The 11,236-nt window shown below is 38.7% G+C and overlaps 1 protein-coding gene across 1 annotated transcript in view; it reads right to left on the reverse strand.

The window, feature by feature from the left end:
• LOC109467647 (neuronal PAS domain-containing protein 2-like) overlaps positions 1 to 11,236 on the reverse strand; it is an 87,172-nt gene that overhangs the window by 26,106 nt on the left and 49,830 nt on the right. Inside the window, exons 3-4 of the mRNA XM_019765684.1 lie at positions 10,722 to 10,778; positions 2,193 to 2,386 (exon numbers count right to left, since the gene is read on the reverse strand). Coding sequence (XP_019621243.1) covers positions 2,193 to 2,386; positions 10,722 to 10,778 — 251 coding nt within the window. The remainder of the gene's footprint in view (positions 1 to 2,192; positions 2,387 to 10,721; positions 10,779 to 11,236) is intronic.

Below are 11,236 nucleotides of genomic sequence, written 5' to 3' on the forward strand. Positions count from 1 at the left end.
ATGGAAGTATAAACAGATTTCATGTTAACATGCAAGTGAACAAACAAAAACACAAATGTATGTAACATGCAAGTTGACTGCAATAAATCTGAATCAAAGAGGAGTACATTGTACGTAGAGTCAGTCCCAAAATATCCAGTGTACTACATGTGTAATACTGCGGCCATGTGCTACGTGTACATGTAGTTTATCATCAGTTGAGATTTGATGTTGTTGATAAAGTTTTGTCTGTATAAAACACAGATTCATGTACCTTTCTTTTGTGGACAGTGTGAAAGTTGCCTTTATTATATTTCAGTCCACACCATGGTACATGTATGGATGAAATAGACTGTTTTCCCTTATGTTTCTTCAGACTTTCTTCTCCTGCTCCTGTCATTTCGTTACAAAGTCCTCCATTATTATTTGGCCAGATACATGTAACATGAAATTTGGCATGTACATGTAGGTACATGTAGAGTGGCCAAATAACCCCAGAATTTTTCAGAATTTTTTTGATACAGGCTTTTCAAATTGTTTCATTAAGATTTTTTGGCCATTTTCTAGCAAGATGTACATTTTGGGATCTGGAGCCAGGTAGTATTAAATCCGAATGACCTGAAATTTGGCACGCTTTTGACATACATGTACACCACTTCAAAACTGTGTAAAAACGTTTGGCTCCTGTGCCCTGATATTAAACCTGAATGACCTGAAATTTGTTATGGGGAAGCCTTGGACACATGCCCACAGAACATCACTCACAATTTGGCATACACTACCTAAAATTGTGTAAAATGGGACTTTTTTGCTATTTTTCACCAAAAATGTACATTTTTGGTTCCTGTGCACTTATACGAAAACCAAATAACCTGAAATTTGGTAGGTGGGAAGCCTTGGACACATGCCCACAGAACATCATTCACAATTTGGCATACACTACCTAAAATTGTGTAAAATGGGACTTTTTTGCTATTTTTCCTGAAATTTGGTACGTGGGAGCCTTGGACAGATGCCCACAAAATATTATTTTGTTTCATATACTGTGTTCTGTAGTTTTATATTTCTATGGTTTAGTGACTTTTTGCTGGATTTTTTTGGCAGTGTAAAACAAGTAGGAGGGAGTAGAAACAGGAAAACCCCTGCCTCCCGGGATGCCGGAATCAAACCCACACCGAACCCCGGGCAGCCAGCTTACAACAACTACATGTACAAAAGGACCAAGGACATGACCTGAGGCAGGTAAGGCAAATAAGGCTAAAGGACTGCTGATGGTCACTCAGTGGTAGGTTTACTTTTTTTAGTGTTCTGCAATATTTCAAAATGTCAACATTTTGTTCTGCTATTCAGAAATGTTTTCTGCAAATAATAATACATTTTTTAAATCTTTTTTTTTAGCTTAGTACTAGTAGAATGTAGCTTAGTACTAGTAGAATGTTTATATAGCAACAACAGCAAAGAAGTACAATGTACTTAATTTCGCCCCTATAGCTAGAAACTGCATTAGCTGGGTTAAGAAGCAAGATACGCTGTTTGCACAGACCTCCATATATACAATGTTCCTCCACACGTAAGCAGGGTCAGTGGGGGTCAGCTAAACATGCAACATTCAAAATACAAAATGTACTTCTTACTAGGACACTCAATGACAAACCACTGATCATACCCCTAGACTTGCGCAAAAACCTTGGCATGGGATCTATATTCAGTAGATACAAAGAAAGAAACTAGACAAATTGAAAAAGGTACACACAAGATTCTGCACGAAAAACTATAAAAGGGATCGATACTAGTGTCACAGAAATAAAAAGAAACCTACATTGGGTGTCACTGGAAGACAAACAAAAAATGTTCAGTCTATGCATGATGTACATAACTACATGTAATTAACTGGTAGATGTACCAACAATATAATTATGTGTATTAGGTAGTCATGCCTTCAACAAGTTCAAGTACCAGAGTTTTCAACCAAGGATTGAGGTGTTCCAAAACTCATTTCTTCCCTAGAACTATGAATCGTAGAGACTTTAATTTGCGGCCACTAAGTACAGTTGGGGCATCATCACTTAAGATATCTTTAAACAGTGTTTTAAGTCAGATGTGCAAAGGCTAAGTGTAACAAGTCATTCAGCATAATGTAGCCAGCTGACAACACGCCATGTGCCTGCCGGTATAATATACAGATACAGATTGGCAGATACTTCATCCCACACCATTTACATACATGTACCTTTCCAGCTCGTATGCTGAAACATAGTAGGTCTGGAACACCATGTCATGTGCCAGGTACCCGGGCACCCAGCCCGCTGATTCTTCCATCTTCTTTCTCCAGCTACTTTGTTCCATTCTGAAGTCGTGATACACTTGGGCCACCCTGTAGTTCCCCTCCATTGGCAATGTTGTGTGCCTCTGGTGAACCAAAAACACACTACAAGCAACTCCAAATTTCCTTCATGAGAGTAAAACCCAAGCTTTCTCACAGCTCAATCTTGCAAAATGCTGCACAAGTCTGCAGTAGAACTTCAGGACAACTCAGGTCAAGCTATAACCTATAATTATCTCTGATCCAGGGTTGAACTGTGCAACAAGGTTTTGCCCTCCGGGTATGTATGTGCAGTAGTCATGACAGATAAGAATCCACTTGTCTTGTGTACAAGGGAGTGTTCTACCCAGCCTGAATTTTTTTCCGTCATCTCAATTTTGTTTCATGTAATATCATGTTGAGCGCCAAATGCGTGAGTTGTCGCACTGGAGGCAAAACAATCCTGCTGGGTTTTAGTGGAAAATGTTTAAGTCTTGACCCCCTGAAATGCTATTTCCTGCATCTTGAGGGCCAAATTTTGCTGGTATTACTAAGGCCACACCAATTTAATTTGTTGGTTCTCTGATTTTTCCAGAGAAAATATGAAGCGAAAGGGAAAAAAAAAAGAAAACTGACCAAGGCATACTATTATAGCCCCAAATGCTATGATATAATGAAGGAGCCATGAAGTCAACACAAAAGGCTGGGTTAATATTTTTACAGTGGACTTTGAACTTCAAACTACTGCATAGATAGATGGAAAACTGTAACAACTAGGAAGAAAAGGACTTTCGTCAACTGTTGGGGGCAAAATATGAGCATTTTTTAGTTGATTCAGAACCAGAATCTTTTTTTTTTTGCAAATCATAAAAAAATTAAGACGCAAATCCGAGAACCAACAAATTAAATTGTTGTGGCCTAAGCTTAGTTTAATGACTTCTCTTTTCATATTCTTTCATGCCGATTTTCATCGGTCATGAGCAACAAAATTCCTTCAAAGACAAATTATCAAAAGACAGGTGCTGGCTAGAACACTGGTACATTGTACATGGAAAAGATTGTCTAACTTTGACTGTTCACGACAATCTTATTTTCTGGCCAAACTGTGATGGGGGTGCCCCAACTTCGGACGGATTTTTACTGATCTTATTATAGAAAAGTATGCCGTGTTTGTTGCCACTAACTTTGCTACTTAAAAAGGTAAATAAACATAGTAAATGCATACAGCTGTTATTTGCATGCAAAGTATAGTTCTATATATTCATGCATCATTTAGTCGAAAAACAGAACATCGGTCATTTTAACCAATCATAACAATGGCGCTTAAAAGAGGGTCACTTCGTAGTGGCGGCTCGTGAAATAGACGTCCTTTTCCAAGCAGTCACACACCTGCTACATACATAAGAACATACAGATTTACCAAAGTGCTTGTTTAGTAGAAAACCGGCGTGAAATAATAACGTCAACACCACTGTCGTCTGTATTACCTATGATTCCCTTGGCGCAACGTTGATTGCATAAGCCGGGTTTTCATTGGAAACACAGACTGATTGCGTTAGATACTACTCTCCTCTCGTGAGACGAAAAGTACACAATTTTACTGTCAAAAGTAAGCTGAAATATTGTAAAATTCCATTCTTTGTTTGTTTGTTTTTATTTGTTTACCCAGGGTGTACATATCGCCACTAAGGCGTTTTTCAATGTGCCCTGCAGGCATACATAAATAAAATATACAAGAAAATAACAGATATAACAAAATGATAAGTCAACTTATAAGTACAAATTAAAGTCAACTTAGTACAAATGAAAGTAAAAGTACTATATAATGCCGCAACTCAGTAAGGTGGTAATAAAACAAACTTGTCAAACCAAGAAGCGTCCGAAGTTAGGACACACTGTCTAGCGTAGCCACATTCTCAAAGGTACATTCACGAAAACGTCTCAGTGGCCTAGTGATGCATACCTAAACCCAATTTTAGGTTCAGGTCCGGATTCAAGTCCAGAGGTTTAGGTTCAGTTCTGGACTTGTAAGTCCGGACCTAAACCCAAGGCATATACAAAATTGCATGTTGGCAACCTTGCAATGTTGTCTGGGTGAAACTTTGGCCACATAACATGGAGGCCGGTACTTGACGATGCCCGATGGCAATGTTTTCTTCGTTTTGCAGCAAAGATTTTACAATCTACGGAAGGATTTAGGTGGTTTGGAAAGAAATGGGGTATGTGAAATGGTCTTTTATGGTAATAAGCCCGGACTCGGTTCTTGACTTTTAGGTTTTTTTGGACTTGAACCTAAACATTCTTACAAGTCCGGATCCAAGTCCAGTGAACCGGTATGCATCACTACACAACGGTCTCACAGAGTTTGTCACTTGTAATGCAGAGCGTGAAGGGCTCATGAATAGTATGAATGTATTCCTTTAATATCAAAGTATGTTGTTTACATTAATGTTCTCAAAATTCATTCACCAAAACCTGACCACTGTCCGACAACTAGCGATAGAGTGCTGTGCGTTCAAGCGCGTAAAACAGCATCCGATGTTAGGGCACTCATTGTTATGTGGAAACCCTCCTCCTCTTATTCTCTCCCCTTTCCTGTCATTTCTACTTATGTGAAAAAATCCAAACAAGGTTCAAAGTGCCATAATATTCCCAAAATCCTGGACAGCCAGGGGTTGACAGTTTTCTTGTTTACTGCCAACCAGTCCAGGTCTCCAGGCCTTAAGACCAGTCATCAGGTCAAGGCTCAGGTCAATCCATCAGATGAGACAAATGATTGAGGCAAGCAAGACTACCACTAACAACAGACACCCAACACTTTTGGTAATCTTATTGTTACTGTAGATATTAATGGTCTGTAATTAGTGATGCATACCTAAACCCAATTTTAGGTTCAGGTCCGGATTTAGGTTTAGGTTCAGGTCCGGACTTGTAAGTCCGGACCTAAACCCATGGCATATACAAAATTGCATGTTGGCAACCTTGCAATGTTGTCTGGGTGAAACTTTGGCCACATAACATGGAGGCCGGTACTTGACGATGCCCGATGGCAATGTTTTCTTCGTTTTGCAGCAAAGATTTTACAATCTATGGAATGTTTTAGGTGGTTTGGAAAGAAATGGGGTATGTGAAATGGTCTTTTATGGTAATAAGTCCAGACTCGGTTCTTGACTTAGGTTTTATTGGACTTGAACCTAAACATTCTTACAAGTCCGGATCCAAGTCCAGTGAACCAGTATGCATCACTATCTGTAATATCAACTTTTTTAATATCTATTGATAGGAAATTATGCAATGGCCAAAGCCCTGCATTCATGATCAGTGGGTTGTGATTTCGATCCCTGGCAGTTGTCAAAGAGTATAGAAGTTAAAAATACCACTACCAGTGCAATTCATGTAGTGATTGCACTACTGTGTACATGTACTAGTGATTGCACAACTGTGTGGCCCAATGGCTATTGAACCAGAGATGGGTGCTGCCCTATATATCATGTGATGCAGGAAGCACTTTAACTTACCTAAGTTAAATTCTGATTGAAATATATACTTTACTATATCCTTGATGTTAAATGAAAGAGTCATAAAATATAATGCCAGTATAGCAGCCCCCCAGGCACTATCAGGACTTAGGTGTGTGTAGCTCCTTTGTTCCCCCTCCACTCTCACGTTTGCCTACATGTGAAACCTGCAGGCACAGAGAAGACCTCACGTGTGACCCTACACTGGCCTCGGGCAGCACAGGACTATCAGACTTCAGTACAGTGTTCTAGCCAGGCCTTTTTAGAATAGGGGCCGCTATGCTATGATTTTGACCCCCTGTGCTGTCTTTCAACCAGCATAGGGGCATTTTGGGAGGGAGACCCTTCAGAAAATCTTGCAAAAAATTAAAATATAACTTTAGAATGAAGCTACAACAAAGTGAAAACCTTAAATTCACAAAATCTGTTCCTCATTAAAGAAGAAATAGTGTCTCAGGTAGCCTGGTATCCAGTCTGATCGTGATTGGGGGTATTGGGGTGTTCAGGCAGGTTGTGTCTTCGGGGGCTCTAATAGCTTCCCCCGCCCAGTGCAACAGGCCGTCCTGGTAGGAGAGTTACGCTAATAAGAGACAGTATGCTTGGGGATTTGGTTTCCCCCCAACACATAAGTGGAGGGCCAATCAATCTTTCATGAAATACACACCGGGGAAACCTATGTGAGGCGGGCCGGCCAAAGCTCCTACGTCCTGACCACGATCAGACTGGATACCATGCTATGTCTCAGGGGGTTATGAGTTTCAAAATATTTCGGCTTAATGCGTGATTTGCGCCACGAAAGTTGCTCTTCTGTACCTGACCCCTATGCTATGAAAAAATCCTGGCTAGAACACTGCAGTGGCAAAACTGTACAACAGCTAATCAAGACATCCCATTGTGAGGACCAGTGTTCTAAGGCGTAGGAAAAAAATTCCTGACCGACCCTAGAAAAAAACTAGCCTTTTTTGGATGAACCCCTGCAATGGACATAAATATTTCGAGCTGATATATCTGACGGTCATGACACCTGTAATGAAACAATTGTACAGTTTTCCAACATCAACATTGAAAATATAAGTGTCCTCATGCAAGTTTTACTTTGTTGTATAAGTTGGATGACAGGTTGGAAAAAAAACATATAATCCCTCCCTACCAACCCTAATTTTTTTCAGGACTAAAACAGGTAGGTCTTGATGAGACCTCAAAATGATTACATTTTGGGCCCCCTGGCGGCTTGTCATGGTACTGCAGCAGAACTTCCGGTTTTGATATCTCATGATTCAGACAAGCTAGGGTAACCAAATTTGGATGGTAGATAGCTCTTGTGCTGGGGATAAAGTGACATGAGTTTGAGCCCCCTATTTGCTTGCTCTAGAACTGCAGTGGGGTTTAAAGGACAAATGTTTAAAAGAGGATAACTCAAGAACCGATTGATGGATCATCGTGAATTTTGGTATGTAGGTAGCTTAAGTGATGCTTGACATAATGACATTACAATTATGCAAATATGAATGTAATTTGCATAATTAATGAGGAAATTCTATAAATGAGCTGCATCCATTATTGGAAGTCCAAGCTTGTAACATATGTTATTAAGGACGAGAGAAACACAGGCAGATATCGATTATGCAAATGAAGACTTAATTTGCATAATTCATGAGAAAATGTTATAATTGCATGGTGGTAACTGCCTGGAATTTCATACTTGGGGTGTTTGAGAATTAAGTGAAGGTGAACATAATTAAACATAACATACTCAAATAAGGACCACATTTGCATAATTTATGAGGAAATGCTATGATGGCATTCTTTGTTAAGATAAGACTGTCTTTTGGTGTAGAATATGATCACCAGATATAATTCATGCAATTGAGGATCCTATTTGCATAATCAGGGGGATTAATATATAATTTCTTATTCATAAAGGCTAACATCATTTGGCGAAGGTATGAGATCATGGAACTCTAGTTGTTTTTATTTTTTTCGCCCGCCCGCTCCATTATTTTTCTAGAAAAATCCGTTAACCAAGAAATTGAATTGGTGTGGCCTAGGCCTAACTCCATGTAGCTGGCTTAAATCTGGCCAGGCTGCTTCCGACCTTGGTCTGCTGGTGTTGGGGGATGAGGTCGTGTTGGGGGAAGAGGTCAGGTCATGTGACCTGAATTTGTGACGGAGGCTTAGCAAATACTGTAAATCACTTTATATTCCCTGTAGCAAAATTTCGTAGCAAAACCGCGAATATCAATTGATTTACAGTACTGCTATATCATTGTGTACATGTATGTTAATGATAAAATAACATATAGGCCCCGAAATCCTTTTTTTTTCCGTAACATGCAAAATTGCATGTTGAAAGTTTACAAATTTTAATTTAACAAAATCCAGATGCAAAATTACAGTTAATTCAGCCTTCAGTCTTCTCTAGATATACAACAAGATACATAACAAAATCTCAACACCTCGTTCTTATGATAAAGGGAAATTTTACACAGTAGAACCGGGTCCTGGTGAACCTAGAAGAACACCTCACTGCAAAGCTGACAAAGGTCAATAGACATGAGAAAAACAACTGGGAGAAACAGGAAAGAAACACTGTATTACGTACATTTTAAACTGAGTATAGCAGTGCTATGATAGCAACATAGAAGTGACTATTATTCCATTAGTCTGAAGGGAACACTGTCATATTTGTTCAAGATGCAAAATTCAAGGTCTTTTCAGAATATTTTCACATGCAAATCTTGAAAATCACATGAAAATTGCAAGTTGGATGCGGGTATATATATGTATATATATATATAATTGACCAACCATTGGGCAGATACTACATGTATCATAATGCATGATGCTTTAGTCAATCTGTGGCATTCATTGGCTGCTAAAGGTCACTCTTAAATATCCAATGTAAAATTGTATTAGCAATACTACTAAAATAATTTGCCATTGTTTTCTAATCTACTTAGTGATGTCATACAGCGAAAAACATATTTTTTGCTCAGCATGGCATCATCATGTTATGGTCAGTCTGTCCTAACAGTTTTCCCCAGTGTCACACATACATGTACATGATACAGACAAATCGGTTTGGAACTTATTTTCTAACCAGAGGTCGGAGATATCATGCCTTCATCACAGGGACATTGTTCTAGATAAATAAACTTTTTTTTACTAATCAATTTGGTCTAGAGTACTAAAGAATCGCTGTACTCCTTTTTTTTGGTGACGTCTCTGGAACGGTTGGTATAGTTTAAGTCTCACTTAGGCGAGAGTGGAAATATATAATCTATGAAACACTTGTGACATTTGTAATTGAGAAAGACAAGATCTTTTAAAAGCAGATATTGATTATGTAAATGAAGACATAATTTGCATAATTAATGGCAACTATACAATGTTATAGTGGTAATTGCTGGGAATTTAGTAGTTGCCATACTTGAAGTTCAGTGAAGGTGAACATCACTTAACATAATTTATTCAAATCAGGTCCAAATTTGCATCATCTATTAGGAAATGCTAGAATAGATTTATCTCTAAAGTGCATGTTTATTATCATATCCTTGTGAGAAACTTATGACTGGCTCACATACTTAAAAAATAAACAAGCACCTCCATCAACAATAACCAAAACAGACATCATGATCAGCCTAAGTTACTTGATTTTGGACTGTTACTGGAAGAAAATAACTGTTACCAAAAATTCTGCTTGCTGTATTATTATCAGAGTGTCACAACAGTATTGCAAAAAAATGTAATAAGAGAAGATGTGATGAAAAGAAAGAATCAGAACAGGGCGAGATTTATTGCTGTTTTTTGTTTGTTATTACACTTGTTCTTTTATTCAATTTGCATCTTAATTAGATTTTATCGGCCCTTCACGTGGACGTCACCCATAAAAATTACTTGGTCTGGCCTTAGGGAATGACCTGACACATGTCCAACATTTCCTCAGCCCCTCAATTGTAAGCAACTGATCCCAGATGGGGGGAACAGCTGTCCCCCAGCTGAATCCAAGCAGAGGTTGGTGGGGGAAGATTGTTATATATCTAACACAGAAGGTCCACTGCAGCAACGTAGGGACCCCCCACAAGGCCTGTTTTCGAACTTGACCTTGACTTGCCTGCCAAAAATCATGAACATATGCAGTATTTAGATATAATCGAGTTATCCTGCTAACAAGCGACAAACACAATAGGTCCACTGCAGTGACATACGGACCCCCCAAGAAGCCCATACTTGCACTTGACTTCAGTCTCAACAACTGTAACCTGCCTGCCAAAAATCATGGACGTCAAACCATGCCTTCAAGATTTATTCCCCTAAATCCGCAGTCACCCACACTAAGACCTTCTGATGAAGGCAAAGACGTGGAATCTCTAACACATGCTCTGTATGTCATTTTGATTGCAACTTACATCATTTTCATGATATAAAAAATTAGCAAAAAATGCATTATGTAAACCTGGTGCCTTCGAACCAACTTACACAAGTTTTTAACCACACCACTGGATCAGGGCAAGCCCTTTGGCTAGTTAGGCTACCCTGGATGTGAGGGTTAAGCCAAACCAATCCCAATAAATAAATAAATAAAAAAAGATTTCAGGAGTTATTGGGATTTTCTATACAACCAGAGATTTTTCCTACCTTGCTTACAATTCGGTTTCTATCAGACACCTTCCTCAAAACTTTGAAGCAAAGTAGGGAAAATATGCAAGGAAGGAAAAATCCCTGCCTGTGTTAAAGAAAATCCCAATATCCTATAGTACCCCAGGCATGTTCTACCAACCTGCTGAAATTATTTTCAAAATTTCAGGAGTGTTTTCCACAATAGCACAAGATTTCCATGAAAGACTGATAGTGACCTTGTCCATAGATTACAAAGGTGTGATGTGGACTTGCTTGATAACTAAAATAAACATATTTCTCACCTTTTGTTTCTGTCCTTTTCATCTTCTTCCATGTCATCATACATGAAGGAAGATTCACTGAAACAGAGGAGAAGCAAACTGTTATTTAAGTGCTCATAAAACCAAAATACGACCTTATCTGACACTATTACCTGGCTAACAGACTGGTTAACATACAATAAACATACACGCTTCTCCTGACATTCAAAATTTCAATGCCCTGCCTCAGAAAAGACAGCACAAGCCCAGCAGACTATTTGCATCTCTTCACCCTGTGATGTCAGCTCTGTAAAAAGCACAGAGATGCAAAAATAAAACATAGAGATGCAAAAAGAGATGTCTGAGGCAGGCGATTGTGAAGCATCTCCAAAATTGCACTTTTGGAAGGCTGTACAAACTCAATTTCTCAGTCATCAATGATTAAAACCAACTTCAAGTGACTGTATTTTAAGTACATTTTTGATATTTATATGTGTTTTACAGACTTTTTTGGTGTCATATGTTCTTTAATCGATCTGGGGTATACATGTACATAT

This window comes from Branchiostoma belcheri, unplaced genomic scaffold (genome assembly GCF_001625305.1).
Source record: "Branchiostoma belcheri isolate BF01 breed outbred unplaced genomic scaffold, Haploidv18h27 scaffold186, whole genome shotgun sequence".
Classification (NCBI taxonomy): domain Eukaryota; kingdom Metazoa; phylum Chordata; class Leptocardii; order Amphioxiformes; family Branchiostomatidae; genus Branchiostoma; species Branchiostoma belcheri.